This window comes from Bubalus kerabau, chromosome 1 (assembly GCF_029407905.1).
Source record: "Bubalus kerabau isolate K-KA32 ecotype Philippines breed swamp buffalo chromosome 1, PCC_UOA_SB_1v2, whole genome shotgun sequence".
NCBI lineage: Eukaryota > Metazoa > Chordata > Mammalia > Artiodactyla > Bovidae > Bubalus > Bubalus kerabau.
This window is the reverse complement of record NC_073624.1, coordinates 35,324,563-35,351,195: the sequence shown is the minus strand read 5'-3', so window position 1 is coordinate 35,351,195 and position 26,633 is coordinate 35,324,563. Positions and strand designations below refer to the sequence as shown.

Sequence of the window (26,633 nt, the reverse complement as noted above, 5' to 3'; positions counted from 1 at the left end):
GGCATTTATGGTGCATATTTGTAATTATGTGATTGCACATCGTAAATAGTCCACCTCCATTTTATAGTTGTGGTTTTAAAATTTTAATCTAGTCAAATAAAAAATAATAGAAAATGGAAAACTACTGTAATTTTTGTATTCTTCATGCATAGTGGGCATTTGATATAATAGCTCAGTAGTAAATTATTAAAAGAACCAAATTGGGAAATAATATCATACAATGGGTCAAAAATTATTTATGTAGTTACCAGTATAAGGATCAGGCTTGAGGATTCTTATATGCCATTAGCCTGGTCATACAATGAAGGAGAAGGAGAGGTAATTTTGAATGATGTATCTATCAACTTTGGAGCCGTCAACCTCTATTATGTCCTTGGGGCTTTGCACTTTTTGGTTTCAGACATCTGAGCTGCCTTGAATACAGGAAAATATTAAGATTTCAGCAGGTCTCTTGCTGTCATCAGTGCTTTTGGTAGTTTTTTTAGTATGAGCTTATAACACTTCTTAGTGCTTAAAGCTAAGTATATGACATTTCACCCCATCAGCATCCACGTCTGCATCATCTTCATGAACACCACTTCTCCCCAGTACACACACTCAGACTTGATTTCCCTTGGCCTCATAGATCTCTGTTGCCCCTCTGAGAATATGTTCCTTTCTTTGTGAACAATCAAGTGAAACAGCCATCTTTAATTTCTCCAAGTATCCCCTCAAGGGCTTCCCTTGTGGCTCAGCTGGTAAAGAATCTGCCTGCAATGCAGGAGACCTGGGTTCGATCTCTGGGTTGGGAAGATCCCCTGGAGAAGGGGAACGCTACCCACTGCAGTATTCTGGCCTGGAGAATTCTATGGACTGTATAGTTCATGGGGTCGCAAAGAGTTGGACACAGCTGAGTGACTTTCACTTTCACTTTCATCCCCTCAAAACTTTTGCAAGAGCTGTGGGGTGATGCTGCCAAAAGAGGTTTCAGGCTACCATGACAAAAGCCAGTAGTTTCATGCAGACACTAGCAAGCAGGTACAACTTTTATAAGGGGAAAAGTGCCTTCAGTATTTATAGGTGCATCATTGAAGCCACATCTTTTTATGTCTCCTGCCTTGACAGGCGGGTTCTTTACAATGGGCACCACCTGGAAAGCCCCAGTAAATAGTTGATAACACTCTGGTATGACAGGATTTTTAGGTTGAAAAACAGAGAGAAAATCTGAATTCTAATCAATAATGACCCATGGAATCTCAGCATCATTTAGTTTGTTATGCATATACATCTTTTCATTTCATATTGTTAGCTTACAATATGTTCTGATAACATTTTAAAGATTTGAGATACCATTATATATTTTTTATGTTACCCCCTTATATTGAGGAAGGTTTTTGGAGACTTTTGAAGCCTCATAAATAAAATTTTTAAATAATCTCCCTTTATAACTATGTAAGGTTCAGTTCAGTTCAGTTCAGTCGCTCAGTCGTGTCCAACTTTTTGCGACCCCATGAATCAAAGCACGCCGGGCCTCCCTGTCCATCACCAACTCCCAGAGTTCACCCAAACTCATGTCCATCAAGTCGATGATGCCATTTAGCCATCTCATCCTCTGTCGTCCCCTTCTCCTCCTGCCCCCAATCCCTCCCAGCATCAGGGTCTTTTCCAGTGAGTCAACTCTTTGCATGAGGTGGCCAGAGTATTGGAGTTTCAGCTTCAACATCAGTTCTTCCAATGAATACCCTGGACTGATCTCCTTTAGGATGGACTGGTTGGATCTCCTTGCAGTCCAAGGGACTCTCAAGAGTCTTCTCCAACACCTCGGTTCAAAAACATCAATTCTTCAGCACTCAGCTTTCTTCACAGTCGAACTCTTACATCCATACATGACCACTGGAAAAACCATAGCCTTGACTAGACGGACCTTTGTTGGCAAAGTAATGTCTCTGCTTTTCAATATACTATCTAGGTTGGTCATAACTTTCCTTCCAAAAAGTAAGCGTCTTTTAATTTCATGGCAATCACCATCTGCAGTGATTTTGGAGCCCAGAAAAATAAAGTCTGACACTGTTTCCACTGTTTCCCCATCTATTTCCTATGAAGTAATGGGACCAGATGCCATGATCTTCGTTTACTGAATGTTGAGCTTTAAGCCAAATTTTTCACTCTCAAATGGTTGTGTGCATCAGAATCACTTGGGAATGCTTGTTAAAACATAGGTTGCTGGCACCTATCTCCAGAGTTTCTAGAATAGAGAATCTGCCTTTCTAGCAAGTTCCCAGGTGGTGCTGATTTTACTAGTTCAGAGATCACATTTTGAGAAGTTTTCATCCACACTGGAGTATAGAGGAAAAAAGGCACAGTATTCTGGGGATCTGCCATCATGTATAAGGATTATGACTGACTCACTCACTAAATGTTGAAAGATCTGGGAATGATTTTTGCCCTGTAGTTTTTAAAATATTTTGCTCAAAATTATATATTGAACCAGTCATGGAATATTATACTTCCTTCCAAGATTCTATGAATTCATATAAATATGGTATCATGGTCAGTAATTTTTTATGCATCTATCTTGATCCTAGATTGCCACTTGAATTATCTCATGGATTTTCAAATAACTGTTATTTTCTCTGAAAAAGAAAGCAGAATTGAAAAAAAAGTTCAAGTATGATTTTCCCTAGCCTGTTCGAGTTTCTTAAGTGAAGCTAACCGTGGAATCGAATAACAGTAAATTGCTTTTAAAATATAAACTTGAAATATCATATCATGCCATTTTTGTAAAGTGATTTATTTTAATGTTTTGGGTAAATAGATACATATCAAATTTTGTACACATTAATTAATATGTTTCCATGTCACCAGATCACACCGTTTGATTCTAAATTGTTCTACTTTCTCTACTTTCAACAAGTTATCCTGTTACTAGTAGATATTTTATGTTCTTGACTCATGGAGATGAAACTAAGTGGCAACCAAATTTTTGTTCTACAATAATACATGGGTAAAATTGGAGATTATATGAATAGTAAAATACAAATGACACCATATTGCAATTTTAGAGCACAAAAAAGGAATAACTTTCTTACTTTGCAATGAAAGAATAGTAATATAATGTTAAGGTAATCTGATTCTTTTATATTGTGATGGACATTTTAGTGATAATTATACCCATAAATTTTATATTTGAACTTACAAAAAAGCTGATGTAGAAAGGTATAAAATAGAATATTTTATAGACTAAAATGTAAACTATGTACACTTGACCTATTCAAGCAGAGAACATGGAAGTCACCATACATGCCGAGCTGGCCACATGCTGATCTTCATACCACCATGTAATACACTGTAAGGAAAATCTGGATTTTTAAAAATGTAATGCTAAATGTTTAGAACAGTATTGCATATACATAAATAATATATGTTAATATAATGCTAATTATGTGTGTTTTCATTTTTAGATCAAACCCTAAAGTGTTTCTGTGAAACCTAGGAAAAAGGATTTTTTTTTTTAAGAAAGAAAGTTTTCTTCTTTTTTTGTGTTTAATTTGGAGAAGAGTTCTAATCAGAGGTACACACCATTTAACTCCTCCATCATGGAGGCTCTAGGTACACTGACTAAGCAGCAGGATCCAAAGATGGCTGGGACTCCACACCTATTCTTTGCAGGTTGAAAAAAATCTACATTATAGTTTTATGCAAAGTATGCACTGTCTCTCAATAAAAGTGAATAGTACAAATAATATCTTTGTTAAGAGTATTTTTTACAGGTGGCATCAGTTACATGCTCTGGATAGTTGAGTGTACATGAACTTTCTCTTATACAAAAGGTTTTTCATAATATGTTGTTGAAAGTGCCATTGTTGACAGCTAACCAAACACTGTAATGTTCAAACCGAATGTTAAGATCACGGATTGGTAGAGTATTTGATGGGAAATGACAGGCATTATACCTATGTTTTTCTAGACATTTTTAATCAGACTTTCCTTATCACAGCTCATGTTCTGATGATCATTTCAGGATGAAGTGGCACAGCCACTGAACCTATCAGCTAAACCCAAGACCTCTGATGGCAAATCACCCACATCACCCACCTCTCCCCATATGCCAGCTCTGAGAATAAACAGTGGGGCAGGCCCCCTCAAAGCCTCTGTCCCAGCATCATTAGCTAGTCCTTCAGCCAGAGTTAGCACAATAGGTAAGTCCTGTTTCTTTTGTTCTTGTTGATTTGCTGTTTATGACGATTGAATGAAAGCATCTTTTAATGGCAGATCACGCATAGCCTCTACATGGATTTAGTTCCAGAGGAGAATTTCGATATGATGAACTTCACAGGTCTGTTTTAAACATGAAATTGAAATGTATAACTGAATTGCAAGTGCTAATGCTCCCCTGAAAATCTAATTGAATTGGTTATGTTTGTTGATATGACTGATGATCTTAAGTTTTGAAAAAGAGACCTAACTGGCTAATCACAGAGAGCCTTGGTTCCAGATTGTTGTTAGGTGACTTGCCTTTTCAGTGACTGAAATTTATTTCCATTTGTGTGATGTGTATGAAGTATATATAATGATGAAGTACATTGTGCCTGGATCATAGTCAGCCATTAGGATGTCAAGTTTTTGTTTTTGTTGTTTTTTTTCAGTTCCATATTTCTTGAGATTTACTTCACTACACCAAAATATTATAAAAAGTTGGTCATTTCATTTCTACATGATTGTCATTTCAGTAAACAAACACTGGAAAATGCTTCTATAAGCTTTTAAAAATTCCAGTCATTTTTATTTTAGTAACACATAAATTAGACTGTAAATACTTATTTCAAACCCACATTTATTAATGTTTACTATTTGCATGCAGTTATGTGGAGTCTATCACAGATCAGCCCTCAACGAGCCAGGGTCCAGTTAAGGTGGGGGGAGTTATTTGTCTTATAGTTTAAATCAACTGTTGCAAGTTCTGTTCTAGCACCCAGATAACAATCGTATAGTCAAAAAGATGAAAGTATTAGATTCTATTTGGGAAGGATCAAGAATAGACTAATTCAAATGGAGCCTTAAAAAAGATGTATCCCTAGGTATTTTATGCTGTAAGATAGAACCCAGAGTAAAATATCATATTTTTGAGAAATACACTGATTTGACTGGAATAGAGAATGAGTGTGTAGTGGAAATTGATCAGAGTTAAAACTGAAAGGGGTGGATGGAGTCTGATGGGATGCTATCCTAAGAAATTTTTTACTTTTTCTTCAGACAGCAATTTGATCAGAATTTTAAGAAGAGTATTGACAGCAAAGATTAGAATCAGGAAAGTCACTGTTTTAGTGGAGGACAAGAGTAAGTTATGCAAGCTAGAAATAAACAACGATAAAGCAAAGGAGAGAATAAGTTGAAGAGATATCATTAAAGACTAATTGATGTAACTTATCCACAGTAAAATGAATCTGGTGATGTTCAAGTTAGAGACAGAGAAGTTTGGGGTTTTGAATTACAATATAGAAAGGATAGTGCTTCCCCACCCCCTGAACTGTGAAAGAGAGGACCAGAGCAACATAGGTTGGGATAAGACAAAAATAAGTGTTGAATTTGAAACTTCAGGCATCACTTTAGGTAGAGAAGTTCAGGAGGATGTTCTTAATTAGTAAATCTGGTATGTGAAAGGGGTGCTAGAATTTTAGACATGGAAATTATTCCTTAATGAGGTTCTGGAAGCCATCAGAGCAAATAAGTTCACCAAAGAGTGTGTATGGTAAGAAAGGATGTGGGGTAAAAAGTCAGAGGTATTAAACACTGTGTATAGTTATCTCTTGTTGTTTAGTCACTACGTTGTGTGTGACTCTTTTGTGACCCCATGGACTGTAGCCATACAGGCTTGTCTGTCCATGGGATTTTCCAGGCAAGCATACTGGAGTGGGTTACCATTATCCTCTCAGGGGATCTTCCCTACCCAGGGATCAAACTCACATCCCCTGCTTGGCAGGCAGATTCTATGCCACTGAGCCACCTGGGAAGCCCATAATTATCTCTTAGTGTGTAACAAACCAACTTAAATTTCACCAGCTTAAAAACAACCAACATTCATGACCTCGTAGCTTCTAATGGTCAGGATATGGAAACAGCTTAGCTGCTAGTTCTACCTTAGGGTCTTTCTTATGGTTTCAGTCAAGATGGAAGCCAGGGACCTGGACTTTATTGGGGATACAGGATCCTTTTCCAAGATGACTTACTCACATGGCTGTTGGCTGGAGACCTCAGTACTTTGCCATGTGGGTGTTTCTATAGAGCTGTTAATAGAATGACAACTAACTTTCTCCAGAGTGAGTGATCCAGGAAGGAGAGCAAAGAGAAAGCCACGATGCCTTTTATGATCTGGTCTCCAAAGTCACTCAGTCTGTTCTACTTTATTCTTTTCATTATAACAGAATCACTAAGTTCAGCCCAACTCTGAGAAAGGGGAATTAGGCCCCAACTCTAATCAGTATCAAAGTCTATCTTTGGACATATTTCTAAAGTACCACACTTTTTTTTTTTTTTTTTTTTTTGGCTTCCTTCATAGCTCAGTCAGTAAAGAATCTGCCTATAATGCAGGAGACCTGGGTTTGATCCCTGGGTTAGGAAGATCCTCTGGAGAAGGAAACAGGAACCCACTCCAGTATTCTTGCCGGGAGAATCCCATGGACAGAGGAGCCTGGCAGGCTACAGTCCATGGGGTTGCAAGAGTTGGACATAACTTAGCAACTAAACAACCACCAAACTTTTTTTTTTTAAGAGGGAAACTGATAAAGAACAAGTGAGCATCTTAGAATAAAGATGATGAGAAAGCAGTGACCTGCTTGTCTAGGACAAATTGAAATTTGAAAAAGGAGGGGGTTATTTGATGGTGTCACATTCTATAGAAGAATTAAAGAACATGAAGAAGAAAAGCCTTTGTTTACCTGGAACTCATGGACAGGTAGACTATAACAGAGAGGCTTTGTAGAATGGTTTAGGAGACTTCCAGTTACAAAGATTCGAAACACATGAAGACAGAAAGTGCATTGGCTACATGAATCAGTCTTTTTGTAAGCTTGGTGTTGAGAGGTGATAATATTTTGAGAAGACTAAGTAGAGACAGGTCTTAGAATAGGAAATTATATGTGTTTATATATAAACAAAGATGAATTCGAGACATTTTTAGATATGAAAGACTCCATGGGTAATGACAGATCAAGAAGAAATGAGACAGCATTAGCTTTGGAAAGAAGAAATGCCCCTTTTTTCTTGAAGACTGAGGAAATGAGGGGAGAAAAGGGGTAAAGTTACAGAGAAATCGTGAGATGGACAGGAAGAAAGCTGAAGGAGAATATTTCCAGTGCTTCCATCTCCACAACGTTCGCTTCCAGATTATTTGCCAAGAGCAAGTCTGTCAGGGCCAGTGGGGCAGCCGTAGAAGAGAAACAAAGAAAATGGAGGTTTTCAGAATTTGAAAATGGTTTGGGGCGCATGTGTTCTTTTTATCATTATGCACCATTCTGTTATGATCTCTCAGTTACTCTGCTCAACATCCAAAGTAGACACCAAGATAAGATTTGCTTTCATGTCCAAAGCATGTAAAAGGAAAAATATTTTATTTGGCAAAAGGGATTCACTTCCATAATAGACATGAAAGCTCATAAATATGACACTGTTGGTGTATGAGATACTTTTGTAATAGCCCCAGAACTGGAGTCTTTAACTAAGGGAATAACTGATATATTTGCATTTTTTGTCATGTGAGGAGTTTTTATTTCAGCATTCTGAGGATTAAGTATGACAAAATATTTTAGAAAGGCAAGAATGTATTTAATGACATTTATCATCTGACTTTTTCCACTACTGAAACTTGTATTTTCTTTTCCTGAGAAGGCCCTTCACCACATACACATCCCTCACATTTTCTGAGGATTCGATGCCACTACAATTTACTTTTCTCTTTTCAACAAATGCAGATGTTGAAAGCTGAAACTATAATGAGTAATAATGTAGTGGGATAAAAGCTGTGAGCATTAATGGTGTTGTAAAGGTCACCCCTGAAAGAAAAATTAATGTGTTATGCCCTTAATAAGCCAGGGAAAACTGTGGATCGAAAGATAACTTAAGTTATCATTAATGACATGGGGCTCTTTGCTATATATCTATTAGCTACAAATAAAGAGTGTGAGTTTTTGAGGTTGGTGAGCAATATTACACTGCATTCTATAAGAATACTTTCGTATGATATGCAAATGATAGGCAGCACCATTGAAAGCTCCTTAAAAAGCATGAATACTTCAGAAGAATGATGGATAATTTTAGAATCTTTTGGCCAGATGTTATCTTTCCTTTACTGCCCTTTCCAACCTTTGCTGTGTATAACTTTCAACTTTTATCAAAGCATTTTAGTTTGTTTTCTCACTGTTTATTTTAAAATTATACATTTTTAACTAGGACTTCCTGGTGGCTCAGTGCCAGTGCAGGAGATGTGGGTTCAATCCCTGGGTTGGGAAGATCCTCTGGGGAAGGGAATGGCAACCCTCTCCCGTATTCTTGCCTGGAGAATCCCATAGACAGAGGAGCCTGGGGTCTGTATTCCATGGGGTCGCAAAAGAGTCAGACACAACAGAGCGACTAAACAACAGCAACAAATATCCCTGTCATCTAGTCAGAAATTGTTATTTTCCAGGTAAGGAACCACAGCTGAAAGAGGCTAAGCGTTTACCCAGGGATTCTGAGTAAGTCCCTATCACAGTGAGGACAGTCCTGTGATTCTGTAGTTCTTAGCACTATTGGAATTGTAAGGAAACAAATGCACGTGCCCACCTGGTAACTTACTCAAACCTCACAGCCAGCGGAGGTGGAGACCTTACAGTCATGGTCTCTGGGTTGCGTGCTGTCTTTTTTCGTTGTTACCTGTTGGCAGCCTCTCTGCCTCAGATGTTCTCAGTCTTCTATTTATCCTTTCCCTCATTCATCCCATAAGTGGGTATTGAATATTGTCTCTGTGCCATACATTTTGCTGAGTATAGAGGATAAGCAGATGAAAGTCTCAAACTAAGGATTTAGATATCTAGAGTCTTTGTTCCATCATGTCTTCAGAAGATATTGGAACATATTATTCTTGCCTTTCATTCCTCAGAGGCATTAACGCATGAAATGTAAAACTTTACTGACCAAATATAGGAGACACACATTGATTCAGTAAAATGAAGGGCAATATTTTTAAGTCCAGTAATGTGATATTTATCTCTACAACTTGCTAATTTAAAATACAATGATGTGAATAAGCATCTTACCTGTAAATTTCATTAGTTTACATTTTTAATGAGAAAAAGCTTCTGTGAAGGTAGGTTATTGAACAAGAACACTGTAATCATTTCTTAGAAAGCCACTAGACTATCAAGAAGTTAAGGATATTATTCAGCATCTAACAATTAATATTTCCATAGCACTTTACAGTTTAATTTCACATTTATTATCTAATTCTCACAAATTTTAATAGATGAAGAAATGGCTGCATATCAGGGTACCAAAAATTTGATGTTGATAAGTGACCTCAGAAAACAGAAAAAACAATATTTTTTGAATATTACTTGAAACACATGTTCCCTTACTTTTACTACAGCCAATAAGTTCTACATAAAATAATTAAATGCAGTAAATAGGAGTTTGTATCACCTGATAGTACACTTTAAAGCCATGGATTTTAAGAAACCTGTGTCATGAGGTTCAGGCTCCCATTTATATGATGAAGCAGATCATCAGTGAACTTGGAATTACAAAGGAAGATACTTTCAACTTAGAAATATGCATTTATTCCTTCAACAGACTCTACCATGGGCCAAAGGAATAAAAGGCTGAAAGGAAAAAAAAATTGCCCTCAAATAACTCATAGATTCGCATGAAAGACAAACTTAGGAAAACAAGAGACAATGTGACAGTAAAAGCATCTCCAAGCTTTTGCAGGAGCCTGGAGATGAGAAGTACTAAGGTTGCCAAGGAGCATGTCTGGGGTATGTCAGGAAAATTCTTAAGAAGGCTTGACATTTGAGTAAATTCCCAAACACACCAGAAAACGCCTATTTCAGTTTAAGAGGAAAGCTCGGGAGACAGAGGAGGGGGTGAAGAGGAAGGCTTGTCCTTGGAACAGGAAATAGTTCCGTGCAGCTTAAGCACAGAGCTCTTGAGAAACCAGCAGGAAATGACGTGGGAAGGATAAGCAGGGTTGATATCATGAGACTATTAGGCCATTTTAAAGTGTTTGGAATTTATCCCAGAATGATGCTTTTGGGGGAACATTAAAGAGTTTCTTGTTCCAGGATATTTGGAATATGATACTGTTGTTATCTCTGGAAGATTCACAGTTGCATTAATGTATTCAAGATTTGGGGAATACATGCCACAGAGAAACCTTTTAAACTTTAATTTAGTATTTCCCTTACTCTTTTGAACATGAAATTATTTTTTCACAGAATATTCAGATTGTCAACTTAAGAAGTGCTCCTTTAAGCTCTGCGGTAGCAAAGTGAAAGTGAAAGTTGCTCAGTCATGTTCAATTCTTTGCAACCCCATGGGCTGTAGCCCACCGGGCTCCTCTATCTGTGGGGATTCTCCAGGCCAGGATACTGGACTGGGTAGCCTTTCCCTTCTCCAGCGTATCTTCCCAACCCAGGGATCGAACCCAGGTCTCCCACACTGCCAGTGGATTCTTTACCATCTGAGTCACCAGGGAAGCCCAAGAATACTAGAGTGGGTAGCCTGTCCCTTCTCCAGCAGATCTTTCCAACCCAGGAATTGAACTGGGGTCTCCTGCATTGCAGGCAGATTCTTTAACAGCTGAGCTACCAGGAAAGCAAGAGTTGAGTTTTTAATTGGGTAAACTGAAGTGATTCAAATTTCCTTTTTTGGAAGATATTGGAATGCTTCAGCTGGAAGCAGAGTAGGAGAGAGATTCAAGGGGTGTATGCTTAAAGAGGGAAACCAGTTAAGAGGTAAAAACATTAGCCCAAGTGAGATAAGAGGTGGCTTCAGCGAAAGCAGGAGCCAGTAGGGATGGAGAAAAAGCACACTTGAGAGCTGAGGAGGAGGCATAACCCCAGACACTGGTTGTCTTGTGTTTTGTACATATGAACTGAAGGAGGTATCTTAGATGGCTCCCAAGTGACTGGATGCGCAACTGGAAAGGGACATGGAATGTAGGAAGAACAGAGTGAGGTGATAGGAAGATGATAAAGTCCATGCTAGACATGCTGCATGGACAGTCCAGTAGAGAAGCTTGGCAGACAGACCTGTATGGCTGGAAATCAGGAAAGGTTTGAGACAGGCAGTAGATACTTTACAGTCTTTGGGATCATCCCTTGAGTCTTAGGTGCTTCCTTAAGACTAATTACCATATATTGGTTTGGAAGGCTGTCACGAAAAATTACCATAAACTGGGTCTCACTATTTGGAAGCTAGAAGGAAATCCAGAGTCAGGGAATCAGCAGGCTTAGTTCCTCAGGAGGCACGGAGAAAAAATCTATTCTACTCCTCTCGCAGCTCTAGGGCTCCAAAACCACTGCAGGTGGTGACTGCAGCCATGAAATTAAAAGATGTTTGCTCCTTGGAAGAAAAACTATGGCAAACCTAGACAACATATTAAAAGCAGAGACATTAATTTGCCAACAAAGGTCCATCTAGTCAAAGTTATGTATTTTTCCAGTAGTCATGTATGGATGTAAGAGTTGGACCATGAAGAATGCTGAGCACCAAAGAATTTGATGCTTTTGAACTTGTCTTGGAGAAGACTCTTGAGAGTCCCTTGGACTGCAAGGAGATCAAACCAGTCAATCCTAAAGGAAGTCAGTCCTGAATATTCATTGGAAGGACTGATGCTGAAGCTGAAGCTCCAATACTTTGGCTACCTGATGTGAAGAGTTGATTCATTGGAAAAGACCCTAACACTGGGAAAGATTGAAGGCAGGAGGAGAAGGGGTCAACAGAGGACAAGATGGTTGGATGGCATCACAGATTCAATGGACATGAGTTTGAGCAAACTCTGGGAGATGGTGAAGGACAGGGAAGCCTGGCTTGCTGCAGTCCATGGGGTCACAAAGAGTCAAACACCACTGAGCAACTGAACAACAACCCAGCTCCTAGAGGCCTCAACAGCCCTTGGCGTTCCTTGACTTATAGATACATAGCTCCAGTGTCTGCCTCCATGCTCCTGTAACCTCCTTCCCTGAGTCTGTATGTCAAATCTTTCCCTCCTTTCCCTTAGAAGAACACAAATCATTGAATTTAAGGCCCATCATAAATCCAGCGTGATCTCACTTCAAGATCCTTAATTTACACATCTGCAGAGACTCAATTTCCAGATAAGGATGCCATTCACCAATACCAGGGGTTAGGACACAGACTATCTTTTTGAGAGACACAATTCAACCCATTACAAGTGGTTTGCTGTTTTTCCTTCTACCTTTTAACAGGCTCTTCCCTTGTGGAACAGCCATTCATTCACTCTTTCTGTTTAGATTTTATCCCCTCTAGATTGGACTTTCCAGTTAGTCCCTCCTTTTGGCCCCTTAAAATATATAATGTATGTGTATACACTCAGTCATGTCCAACTCTTTGCGACCCCATGGATTGTAGCCCGCCAGGATCCTCTGTCCATGGAATTCTCTAAGCAAGAATACTGGAGTGGGTAGCCATTTACTCTTCCAGGGGATCTTCCTAACCCAGGGATCAAACCCAGGTCCCCTGTATTGCAGGAGGTTTCTTTACCGCTGAGCCACCAGGGAAGCCCCAAAAATATATAATAGGTACCTTTTTAATTTTGAGAATTTCGTTGGTGGTTGTGGTTAAGAAGGAACTCCAAGGTATGAAAAATCAAACTGTTGTAAGTGTAACACGGTCACAGACTCTCACACCTTTCTTACATTAATGATTCCTAACCTGCATTTCCCAAATGTCATTTGAGGTGCTACCTGGAAGCCATATTGGTCTTTGCCCTCCCATTTTCCTCATAAGAAGCTTACCAAACCTCTCCTAAACACTTACCCTTCCTTCTGATCCTGTCTTGAGATGCACTTACTGCTCAAGTATATAATGAAGGCAGAATAAAATGTATCAAGTGATCATTTGGGGTCTCTTGAACTCTAATGGGTGACTCCATATCTCACTGAACCTCGGTACCAACAACAAAGAATATCACCTCACAGATTTTATCATAGTGGTCAAAGCTGTGCAACAGGACTGCTAAGGATGAGCATATAGGGAAAAATGAGAGAGGAAAAAAATACAAGAACATTTTTCTCCTGCCTCCTCAGGTGTACCAAATGTTATCTACTCCTTCACGTGTTATTTCATTTGATTCCTCCGTTAGCCTTATGTTCATTTTCAGTTGAGAGAAATGGAAACTCAGTGAAATTAAGTGTTATAATTTGGCAAATATCACACTTCCAAGAAGTAGAAACCTGGATCCATGTGAATCCAATGCCCAAGTTTTACCTGTTTCACTATGCCATTCTGTAACTTAACTGACAGTTACTGAATAACTTTCATGGACCATTTATTTATGCTAATAGACCATATTAACTCATTTAATCTTCACAAAGCCATATTATCTAGTGAGGTCATTCCATTTAACCAGTAAGGCCACTGAGACTTAGAAAGGTAAAACAATGTGTATACTTCATTGTAGCAAGTAAGTAGTACGGTTCAGTTTTATCCAACTCCAAAGCACAAATTATATTCTGGTGATTGAAATCCTGGACCAAATTTAAGGAGCAGATGAAGAAAGATCTCAGTCAAGGATATGAGGATGGAGTAATTGAGATGAGGATCCAGTGCTGTGATGAGAAACAGGGAAGGAAAGAGTTTCAGTAACAAGGGGATTGCCAGTGCTGTTTCTGCCATGAATGGAAGGTGTCCCTTGGGTTTGGCGTCTGAAAGAGCAAGGGCAGTGGAAACAAGAGTATAGTGAGATCGCGAAGGGAGGTAGGAATGAGAGAATATGCTATGAATCTTGAGAAATTTGGTTTGGAGGGTAAAGAAACAGGATTGGAAAGAGAGGGCAACACAAAATTGAGAAAATTTATTTGCTTGTTTCAGAAGGAGAGTCTTAGGTACTTTCAAGTGGAGCTGGTAGCAATAGTAGAGAAGTCGAAGTGGATGATGGAAATGTGAAAGAGAATAACCAGTAGAGAGGTATAGAAATCTAAAGTGTGAGTTTAGGGGATTTGCCTTGATTTTTCATTGAAACAGAAAGAGGCAATGGGTACAATTGGTGATAGATTTGAAGCTGGCCTGGGATAGGAGTCTGGGTGGGGCATGAAGGTGAGAGTTCAGCCTTATTGGTCTTCCAGAGTTAGAGATGAGGTCTTTTACTGAGAGAAGAAACCAGCAAGACTGGGAAGTAGGTGACTGTGATGAGAACAAAAGATAAAGAATCAGCAAACAATCCTGTTATGATTCAACTCTGTAATATATAAACAACTTTTTGGTTTAACACAGCAGATACACATTAGAATTTCATGTAGCATTTTAACTAAAGCTCAAGTCTCTGAAAGCAAGAATATTTCTTTTAAAGTGATCACCTATATCTACCTGCACACCCATGCACACCTCACACTGGAAATAGCCATTGCAGAACATATGTATATGTTTATCAGTTATGCACCCCCAAAATAATTTTCATCCTTTCTGCATATATATTAATAATTTCTCCTGCACAGTGTTATCTTGGCAGTGCCTAAAAAGCATAAAGAATTCATACTTTGACTCAGTGCCATGTCCCGAACCATTTCCAATACATTTGTGCTCTGGAGAAGCTAAATGGATTACAAAAATGCTTGGTACCCTGGTATCAAGCCATGCATAAACAGAAGTAAAGTGTTGGTCGCTCAGTCGCGTCTGACTCTCTGTGACCCAATAAACTGTAGCCTACTAGGCTCTTCTGTCTATGAAATTCTCCAGGCTAGAATTCTGGAGTGAGTTGCCATTCCCTTTCCATGGGGATCTTTGCAACCCAGAGATCGATCTCAGGTCTCCAGCATTGCAGGCAGATTCTTTACCATCTGAGCCAGGGTTTAGAGAATAGGGAAATCAGGCTGACCTTCTTAAGATCTTTTGCTAAAACTAACATATTCCAAAAACATCCCTGTCACATAAGAGCAGCTTTTCATTCTTGAGTAGTGTTTGTGAACACAATGAGTTAGAGATAATATTTAAGTATCAAGTCAGGGTGCTGAGGATGCTAGAAGGTTAAAAACGACCATAAGTTAAAGTACATGTTAACCCTAAAGGTTAATCTGACCTAGATCTAACTAGTTGTTTTTTATTCATATTGTATTTGTAATGAGCAAGGATGTGTTGTTTTTTTGAATACGTTCCAATAAATTGAGCTCAGAAAAGCAAAATAGATAGTATCTCAAGGCTCCCCTTTCTGTTGCCTACCCTGGAACTTCTCTTTCTGCCTCAAGATCAGAGGACAATGCTCAGTCTGTACATAATAAAGGGAAAAAGACATGCCACATTTAGAAGCCTTCCAGCACCAAAGCACTGTGCTAATCTGACATCAGCTTCTTCAATAGAAATGTTTAAGCAGCACGAAAGTATTCTAGGTTTTTTTGGCAATCAGCAGATCAGATAGAAGAGTCTAGTAATATAACGAGGATGTGTAATCTGACATGATTAGACAAGGCTCTTTAGTACCAGAACATTCATAATTGAGACAAAGAAAGAGTATTAATAACACTTTCCTAACACGGCAGTTAGCCATTTTATATTTCCTTTCTTTAATCTTAGTGTTTTTCAACAAATCAGGGGATTTAATAGCGTGTTTTGGCAGATTAGAGGATTTATGGCCCAGATGTTTTTTGTTCTAAAAATGGATTAGGGTGTAAAGTTTGCTGGAATCCATGGAACATGTTGAGGCAAGCCGGTCATTTTATGTGTGATTAGTGCCTGCCTTCTGTCTCACAGTCCCTCCATCTGTCACAATTCACCAATGGATCTGGTTAGATTTAGCCTCATGTCACAAACAAGTCCCTTTTCTGGGCAATTTCATATTATAGATTCAGTTTATGCCATTTTATGACCTAGTTAAAAGATAGGGACAGTGAAAGATGATATATTAGCTGTCCTTTCAATATTTGCAAAATGATCCCTTTCCCTCACTATTCTCCCCTAAAATCGTGCAGATTATCAGCATAGTGTGCATCAAATTAAATGACCAGTGTTAAAATAAAAATTAAAATTAGCCTTTCTCCTTACACCTGTTATTCTTTAAAAGACATAGCTTGGCTTTTTTTTTTTTTTTTTTTTTTTACTGTGGATTGTGGAGTTGCAGACATAAGTTGGTCATTTGACCATCCTATTAAGAGTGGTGAATTAAGTGTGATTATAGTTACCCAGTAGCCACCATTTCTTATCCAACAATTACAGGTGCTCAGTTACATTTTGTGCTTGAAATTTAGCCTCTTCATCACCGCAAGTCTGTATCTGTCACAAGCCACTGCCATCTATGGTCTATTTCACCATGGATGGATGCAAGGGGGAGAATGCTCTTCTTCCAGAGTCAGTTAATAGTGATTTGTTCCTTCTGTGAGTCAGTTAATAGTGATTTGTTCCTTCTGTATATGACAAACCTAATAGTGTCATCAGTTCAGTTCAGTCGCTCAGTCATGTCCGACTCTTTGCGACCCCATGAATCGCAGCACGCCAGGCCTCCCTGTCCATCACCATCTTCCAGAGTTGACACAAACCTACGTCCATCAAGTCGGTGACGCCATCCAGCCATCTCATCCTCTGTCTTCCCCTTTTCCTCCTGCCCCCAATCCCTCCCAGCATCAGAGTCTTTTCCAGTGAGTCAATTCTTCACATGAGGTGGTCATACTCAAACTCTAAATTGACATTTCTAATACTATGAGAGTATCAGTAAATAACAGTGATAATTATCAATACTTGTATTCTCTGGTAACATTCAAATGATCCTCAAAGGGAAAAAAATATTAAAGATAGGTTGTATTTTTGCACTACAAGATACTCAGGTGACTAAAAAAGTTTATTTAAAGATTATGTTTTAAACATCTTTTCAAACATGTGAAACCAGCTGTATTTCACTTAAATATTACGTTTTGGTAACAGATGTTTGGCACCATGTTGATGTAATTGTGTGAATCAGTCATCATCAATTATTCATTCATTCATTCATCTCAGACTGATTCCATTGAAAAATTAGTATATGCCAGACACTAGCCACTCCCAAAAAAGAAGTGATTTTTATGGTGGAAGGTTAACCCATCTATACATTTGTGCAAAACATATCCTTCGTTCTGTTACATCTTCAGGTTATTTAAATGACCATGATGCTGTCACCAAGGCAATCCAAGAAGCTCGGCAGATGAAGGAGCAGCTCCGGCGGGAACAGCAGGTGCTTGATGGGAAGGTGGCTGTTGTGAATAGTCTAGGTCTCAATAACTGCCGGACAGAAAAGGTGAGTTCCTAAAATAATGGTTGGCTTTCCAAAAATACTTAAATTGCTTGAATGTCTTCTTTATCTTTTTCTTTTCTCACCATCCTCAGAATGACTATTCTCCCTCCCTCTTTCCCTTGATCGGTTCAGAATTCTTCATGCCCATCCTAATCAAAACCATCTGGAAATGAGAAGGGTTATAATTCTCTTCTATCCGTCTGAACCTTATTGACAATTACTATCCCCTCTTCTGCCATCACTTTGTATTAAAATAGAGTGGCATTTGAAATATCTGGGTCTAAGTGAAAGTTTTGCTTTACAGAGATGCTCAACTTGTATTTGGGGATGAGCTGGATTTGAAAATGCTGAATCTTCTTTAATCAGCATAAGCTTGGATGATACCCATGCTCGAGGTCTAAGTATCTAAGAGCCTGAGCTTGTCATAACATGTTTCTAGCATGAAGCACTGTCACGTTGTAAGTGACTGCACAATTGGAAATTTTGACTTGATTGTAAAACAAAGTTTTTTCTTTAAAATGGGAACAGTCTTAGTATACCTGTTATTATACTTAAGCCCAGTGAAACTTCTGAATTTATCTGTGCTATAATAATTTCAAACTATTTTGCCTAAGCTACATTGTATTTAATTCAGAAAAAATAATATGTTACTATAGAAGGTTTGAAGTGATTATACTTCCTTTGGTCATATTTGGTATTTTTAATTCAAATTTTAAAGTGTCATTGAATCCCCTTTTTCTCAAAATCCAGTAGCTAAATACAGTATATAAGAGAAAAAACAATCAGCTACTTAGTAATAACTGAAGGAAGCTTATGAGTCAAACGGCATCATCCAGAATGGACAGGTTGCTCATTTGGATAACTTTCCGATTTCCCAGGTTTTCTATGGAATTTTAAGTATAATCTCTAAGTGAAAGTGAAAATGTCACTCAGTCGTGTCCAACTCTTTGCCACCCAATGGACTGTAGCCCTCCAGGCTCCTCTGTCCATGGGATTCTCTAGGCAAGAATACTGGGGTGGGTTGCCATTCCCTTCTCCAGGGGATCTTCCCAATCCAGGGATATAGAAGCTAGCAATTTGCATAGTGAATGAAGGTGTGATCCTGCCCCAAGTGTACTTTATCTGGGCTACAGTAATTTCAAACTATTTTGTCTAAGCTACATTGTGTTTTATTCAGCAAATGTAATATGTTATATTACTATAGAATGCTTGAAGTTATGTACTTCTGTACTTCTGACCTGACCATGGGTCAGAAAGATGGAGACATGATTTCAGTTCTGTTGTTCCTAGAGGGGAGAGCCAAGCATGGTCAAGTGTTCCTCCCTGGCAGTCTCACATCCTAAGAAGAGCAACACTGGTGCAGCTCGAAGGACACAAAAATTTTCTAACTAAGCACCAGAAGGGAAGGGGGAAAACGAAGTGACAACTAAAGAAGGAATGATAGCAAGCATAAAGGAATTTATATTCAAATACTTAAACATTCTTGAAAGGATGCTTGAACAGAAATTCCTTTTCTCTGCACCCCATGTAGAAATGAGTTTAACACTCAGCCAGATGCTAATGCAAAGTGACTCAAGCTATTCCTCGCAAGCATAGCTAAATTGCCGTTATTTGTTAAGCGCATTGAATTCAGCTGTGGATACAGCAGTTGGTTGCATTCAGCCAGCATCTGTACCCTTTTTTTTTTTTTTTAATCCTCCAAAGCAGAGACAACTCTACCTATCTCCCCCCTCTCCTCCCCTGTGCTGGCTGGGAATTGTCAAGTGACAACCGACCAAATCCTTTTGGACAGGAAGCCTTCATCCAGAGTTCTATATACTTGCAAAACAGGCCTTGTGGTTGGATCAGGGAACCCATTAAAAGCACTTTGATGGTATGGAAATTCATCTTCATGAAGCTCCTAGGCCCCTAAGCAGCATGCTGTTTAGCTGTGGTTACAGATCAGTCATTCACATCGGAGGGCAATAATTGTGCTGACGGCTTGTAAGGCAATGGAAGTACATAAAATAATCCTGGGCCTTCCACCATGGCACTGTGAGTTAATCTTCTCTAATACAGATCAGCTGTTGTTCTAACACATGACTTCATGCCGGCTCCAGTGACTCTGCTCAGCCTTTTGATTAAGTAACAGGAGTGGAACCATCTGCATTCATTTTATTCCATAGTGTTCATTGTTCGGAACCTTATTTCCACTTCATCTTCTACTTCCACAATCAGACTTTGTTTTATTTCTCTGGTCAGCATCTCCTATTTGAGCTGCATGAGTGAGTTGCCTCTGTTGAAAACGACTCCTTTCAATTTTCCTTTCTCTTTTACAGAATTATAGTAACTTAAAAAAAAATATTCTTGAAGTAATACCTGCCAGAATCTGTTGGCCAATTAAGATATCTTCATCCTCAAGAAGTTTATGCTCCTGAATCTCTTCACCATGCCCTATCAAATGCAATTGAGTTACATCTTCAACTATGATCTTATATTTTTATGGATTTTTAAGTGAAAATCTAAAAAAATGAAATTGCATCATGTAACTGTAAAATATGAAAATATAAAAATCCATTATTGCAGTAGTCTGGCAAACACTTGTAATGTGTAAGTAAAACCTTTTCAGCTGGAGAATTCAAATTAGTTCATCCTTTGACACTTGAGACTGAAGATCTCTTAGAAGCAGGAATTACTGTGGTTGTCTTTTCCTGTTGAACTGGCTTAGCTGACATTTCTACAAAATTAATCATCAATCTATGTCTTGCAACTCATGGGAATGAAATAATGTCAAATTTATATCTTTTAATTAGTCATTATTCAACATTAGGGCCCATATGTATCAGGGACAGTGCTGCTATGTACTTGTATTGAAAACAAGAAAATATGTTCTCTGCCTATTACAGAGCTTACAGTTTAGATCAAATTATGATTTTGATTGTTAATCACGGCATGTTTATGTGGGTAAATTCCTAAAGGAACTGAATTACGACCCCATGTTGCTGAGCATATCAAATCACTTATATACCTGACTCAACAAAAGTGGCTGCTTGTTTTTCCACATGAAGCAGCATCACTAGACATATGGTGTCATCATTTTTTAATACCTACCTTTTTAGTAGGTTGTTATAATAGTCCAACTTTATCCATGGCCAAAGTATATAGTTAGATCAGTAGTTGGCTTGAAATTTTGCCTCACAGATCCTAACAAAAGGAATAAAGGCAATAAATAAAATAAAGGAATAAAGGAATAAATATATATATAATTTCCTCTTCTCCTCCTAAATAAATAAATAATTAATTTATTTTATTTTATTTATTTAATTTATTTTATTTAATTTATTTATATATATATATAAAATTTTCTCTTCTCCTCCTAAATAAATAAATAAATTCCTCTTCTCCTCCTAAAAGGATGACATTTTTTCTCTAACAATCCTCCCGACTTCCTAAATCCTGAAAGTATGTGACATAAATGTAAGAAGTGGGGAAGAAAGAGAGAGAAAGATAGAAGGAGCTGGCATGACCCAAGATCCAGATAATTGGAAACCTATAACAGAGATCTGTTTTCTAGGGTACACAAGTCTTATACACTTCAACTTTTCTTCACATTTCAAATGACCAACATGCTTGTCTTAGCTAGAATGTCTTAATTCTGAAAAGCTGTAATTGGGCAGTGAAAACAATTAGAGGTGTGAAGAGAGGGACAAATGTTTTCCAGTCATATGTACCAAAACACATAATGAAAGTCGTTTGTACTGAAACACATTTTAATTGAAGACTTCTAAGAGATTTTTCATTTCTTTACTTTTCTTGGAAGTGTTTCAACATACCCAAGAACTGTGTATGTCAGGTTTCTTGGAAACTCTGGGACACAGTGTTATTTATAATTGTCATCTCTGGTTAATTATAGCTTGATTGTATATTCAAATAATGTTATCTTTTAGCACTCAGCTCGGTTACAGATTAGTGTGATGGATGAATAAGTCATCTTCTCAGGTAGGAAGACTCAAAAGACCCTCATATATATACATTTGTTTTATAAAAACCACCTACTTGCATTTTTAACACCCAAATGGCACAGCTTTGACCAGCTTCATATTCAGGTTCTGACCTTGATTTGAAGGTGCCCTTGTCTGTGTGTACGCAGTCACTTAGACACGTCTGACTCTTGGCAGCCCTATAGACTGTTGCCCACCAGGCTCTTCTGTCCATGGGATTTTCCAGGCAAGAATACTGGAGTGGGGCTACCATTTCCTACTCCAGGGGGTCTTCCTGACCTGACCCAAGGATTGAACCTGTATCTCCTGCATTGGGAGGTAGGTTCTTTACCACTGAGCCCTCTGGCATGCACTGAAATGTGGAACACACTAGAGCTTTCTTTTGTCACTTCCCTCACCCCCATTGTAGTTGTCCTAGAAAGATGATGGCCTGTGCTGTAACATCTGTTAGAAGAGTTTTTCATGACAAGTATCAGGATATCTAACTATCGTAGCTTCAGCAAATAATGCTTAGTTTGGAGCACGTAATGAAGTTCAGGAGTAAGAGGTTGGTAGCTTTAGCTCATCAGCTCAGTAATGTCAGGGTTGAAATCCTGATTATCTAGGTTGTTCCCTTAGCATTAAGTTCCCTTAGCGGAGTGACTCCGGTGGCTCAGAGGTTAAAGTGTCCGCCTGGAATGCAGAAGACCCGGGTTTGATCCCTGAGTCAGGAAGATCCCCTGGAGAAGGAAATGGCAACCCACTCCAGTACTCTTGCTTGGAGAATCCCATGGGGGAGGAGCCTGGTGGTCTACAGTCCATGGGGTCGCAAAGAGTCGTACACAACTGAGCAACTTCACTCACTCACTCACTCACTCAGTCCCTTAGCGTCACAAAATTTTGATGCATCTACAACTATCCCTTGAAGGCATGCAGACTCAAAAGTTTTCTCTTCACTAAAGCTCCTTCTTCATTCACATAGGGATATTTCACTTCACCCTTCATGCTGACTTCTGTAAATGTCTCATTTGGGGAGACCTAGGTTTTTTGCACATTACTGGTCAAGGAAGAGAGATCACAAATTATTTTCCAGGACTGAATTAGAGACCTTATCTTATCCTTCCTGAAATCAAAGGATATCTTTTTTTTTTTAAGAAAGGCTGACTGCCACATATAGCACCTCATTTGGGTGTGTCTGGAGTCATGGAAGCTTGATTAGCCTACTCTCTTCTATGAGTGGACCTTGAGAGCTTGTTTGGAGGTTCTAGCAGGGAAGAACAGCTTCTCGTGTGTCCCTGAGTAAGCACCCTCCCCTATTGTGGAAGGTCATCTTCTTCCACCAAGCGTGCAGCTCCAGGAGGGATGCACATGGAGCCCTGAGGCAGGAAAGGGAATACCTATTTAGCCAGCCAGATCACCCAGTCAACCCTGAAGACCAGTGGGGTGACAGAGGTCACAGCCAGATCACCCTCACATCTAAGGGATATCTTAAGATCAAAGATTATATTGGTGGGGACCAAAAGCAAGACTAGAGTGGCTTTGTTGTTGTTGTTGTTCAGTCGCCAAGCCGTATCCAACTCTTTACAACCTCATGGACTACAGTCAGGCTAGGCTTCCCTGTCCTTCACTACCTCCCTGAGTTTGCTCACATTCATATTCATTGAGTTAGTGGTGCTATCTAACCATCTCACACTCTGCTGCCCCTTTTTCCTTTTGCCTTCATTCTTCCCTAGCCAAAAAGTTGGCTCTTCACATCAGGTGGCCAAAATATTGGAGCATCAGTTTTGATATCAGTCCTTCCAATCAATATTCAGGCTTGATTTCCTTAGGATTGACTGATTTGAACTCCTTGCTGTCCAGGAAACCCTCAGGAGTCTTCTCCAGCACCACAATTCAGAAGCATCAGTTCTTCAGCACTCAGCCTTCATTATGGTCCAACTCTCACATCCATATATGACTACAGGAAAAACCATTGCTTTAACTATGTGGCCCTTTGTCGGCAAAGAGACGTCTCTGCTTTTTAATGTGCTGTCTAGGTTTGTCATAGATTTCCTTCCAAGGAGCAGGCATCTCTACTATTGGGTAGGAAAATGCCATTGTCAGCCACAGCTACATTATAGAAATGATAATCAAGGTTCTCAAATATTTTCATAATAAAGCTGGTTTGTTTTGGTTACATTTGATGTCATCTATCTACCTACCTTTGCTTTTCTCTGTTACATGCCCAGGGCCTTATACCTTGTCTGTGTTTTCAGAAGGAATTAAATTTCATACGGGCATGCATACAAGAAAACATTGCTTGGAGCCAGGTTAAGTCAGTGAGTGTATATTCATTCACATAGTTTCTACATATTATGGCCAACTTCTGTATTACTTCTTATATATAAAATAGATGTCATTCACAAAAATAAACATACAAATATGTCTTAAGGTAGAGAATTTATGCATCAAACATTAATTGCCTGAAGTGTGCGTGAAATCTAAACACCTGCACATGCTATGCATTAATCAATAATTGCAAGTAAGAATATCTGGGAAAGTGTCTTACTTTTCCTTCTGAGATTCAGTGAAAATTCTTGGCAGATTTCTACAGAATAACATGAAAATTTGGTGAATAAGGTGTATATTTTATAATGATTACTCAATAATGAAATCAGTTTCTCTATTTGGTGTCAGTCACATTCATAAGAAGCCTTACCACATACAACATGGATGGACTTGTAAACAAAAGTTAATATTTTTTACTCTGGCACTTTGAAACTCTTCCATTACAACCTCCTCTTTTCTGCCATTGTCAACCCTATTCTTTCCCTTTAACAGAGTGCTGAACACGAAATGACAGTGACCAATGTTGACTTAATGTGGATGTTTAATAATGAAAAAAAAAGTGTGTCAGTCCCAGCATTAGTTACAAATGGCAGTAAGTGTATCAGATGGCAGCCCTGTAATAATTTTACATCCATCATTCTTTCCTGATGCTTCGCTAGCCAGCTGATGGATGGGGCCAACAGTGTTAACTCTTCAGAAACTGACACAGTGTATCTAGTTGAGCATTATCTAACACATGCTCCTGCTCTTAGATAAGGAGAAGGCATGTGAGGAATTGTGAATTACAGGTTTGCTTTGAAAGAGTATGGAGGAACTCGCACCTTTGTATTCAGTGGCAGGCATTACAATTAATTAATGATTTATGGATGGCTTTTGGAAATATTGCCTTTAGCTAAAATGAATTAGAGAAGTCAAATTAGAGCTAGACATTTCAGTGGTAAGAGGAAAAACTCCTCTTACCACTGAATGAAGGAGGAAGGAGGAAGCCATGTTAGAGAAATCGTTCAGGAGGGAATGAGATAGATCATTGCAACACTGGGACAAAATAGGAGGTTTTTCTTGGGGTGTGCATGGGTGTTTGTCAAGATGTCCCTTGACTTTCAAACCTTCTGATTAGAATTTACTTAGGAACAAATTAAAATAATACGAATGATTAAGATTGTGTTTTTATAAAAATAAAAGTATATTATTTTTATTTCTACATGTAATTATTTATTTGGTAACTTTAATTAAAAGCTACATGAAATCTGAAATTGAATATTTGCCTTTTTGTTATTGGATTCTCTCTAAATAAGTATGTAAAATGGATAGAGAACTGCTTTCTAGGCAACTGATTATTAGAAAATCTAGACCAGCTTTTTATATGCAAGTTGGCATTTGATCCTTAGGTTTTCTTTTCTTTTGTTTTTCTTTCATAAAACCTTCTTAATTCTGAGTGTCTTAGCTAGGGAACACTTCTTATGGGACAGGAGGGGAGAGGAAAACCCCTTGGTGAATATTATCAGCACAGAGCAGCCAGTTTTCACAGACCATGACAAAAAGGCAAATAGGTATTCTGTCATCACCCATCCATCACTCTATATGTCAGCCTTTCAATAATTCCAATCGACATTCTCGACAGGCTGATGCAAGTTAAAGGGGCTGTTTGTTTCTAGAAATTGAGTATAGGCTGTCTATAGCCTTTTGTTCCAGATGGTTTTCTTCTGTGTCTTTTCATTTCTTTCTTTTTCTTTCTTTTCTTTTTGGGGGTATTTAATTGAAATACATGCCGAGTTTGCAGACTGCAAAGATCAGAGCTGTTTTCGTCCAGCAGTGGTAACTATGCATTAAACATTTTGATTTGTTTGAGCTTGAAGTTTAGTCCTTTTTTGCCATTTGCTTCATGGAGTTTGTGTATATTTACAGCCTCTGCATTTAATGGCCACATGCCTTATTTTCACAGATGGCCAGTGGAAGACTTTTTCTTCTCTTAGTATAGCCTGCTTTCAGCTTTGCTACATTTGTCACAGTGCCACTACTTGCAGCTAGCAAGTGCCCACGCTTGGTGGGGAGCAATTATGGTGTGAGTTTTTAAGGAGCTTTTTAAAGGTTTTTTTTTTTTCCTCCCAGTAAACTTTTTATGGTTTAATTTTCAAGCCTAGAAAAGCTGTGCATGTTTTCAAACAGAGAGTCTTGTGTTCTTTACATCATTCTGGTAGAGGGGTTAGTGCAGGATGGTCCAATAAAAAGAGACACACAGGGCATGCCAAATTGGGCTTTCAGATAGACACCCACAGGCCTCTCTGATGATTGAAATTGTCTATTCATTTAAGGATATGAGGATAGGCTCACGATAGGATTCCTGAAAAAAGCACATTTGAAAACACTCTGTGGAGATAATCTAGATATTTTTAAAGTACATTTCCATGTTGCACAGATAAAAGACCAGAAGAAGAATAAACAATCATTATGCCAAGATGACGGGTTGTAAATTTACATGTATGTACCCACATTTCTGATTTTTTTCAAATTTTCTAAGTAAAATAAGAATCACTTTTGTTGTTGGACCAGAAATGTTATTTTTAAAAACCTTGTCTACTAAGAATGGCCTTTCCTTCCCTTCTCCCTTTCTCCCTTTCTTAGCCTCAAGATTAAATAGTTGTCTTGAAGACAGTTCAACATTAGGCACTGAACTAATCAAAGAACCATTTGTTTTTTAGTTATTCTCATACTTAGTAGATATATTGTGTTTTCTTGTTGTTTATTTCAAATAACATTAACAATATGGATTTAAAATTATGAGGAAAATATTCTGAGTTTAGCATTTATTTCAAAGGGTCCCATTGAGTCTTTCCACTTGCACCTTTTCTTTTACAAATGAAAAAGACTTGTTTATGAGTATACAAGTAATAAAGGAGTAA

General features: G+C 38.4%; 1 protein-coding gene across 10 annotated transcripts in view; it reads left to right on the top strand.

Annotated features, from left to right (window-relative positions):
- Window positions 1-26,633, top strand: part of SOX5 (SRY-box transcription factor 5) — a 1,162,090-nt gene that overhangs the window by 1,102,069 nt on the left and 33,388 nt on the right. For all 10 annotated transcript variants that reach the window (XM_055571976.1, XM_055571993.1, XM_055571999.1 and 7 more), the window contains 2 exons: window positions 4,001-4,178; window positions 17,304-17,449. In XM_055571976.1, coding sequence (XP_055427951.1) covers window positions 4,001-4,178; window positions 17,304-17,449 — 324 coding nt within the window. The remainder of the gene's footprint in view (window positions 1-4,000; window positions 4,179-17,303; window positions 17,450-26,633) is intronic.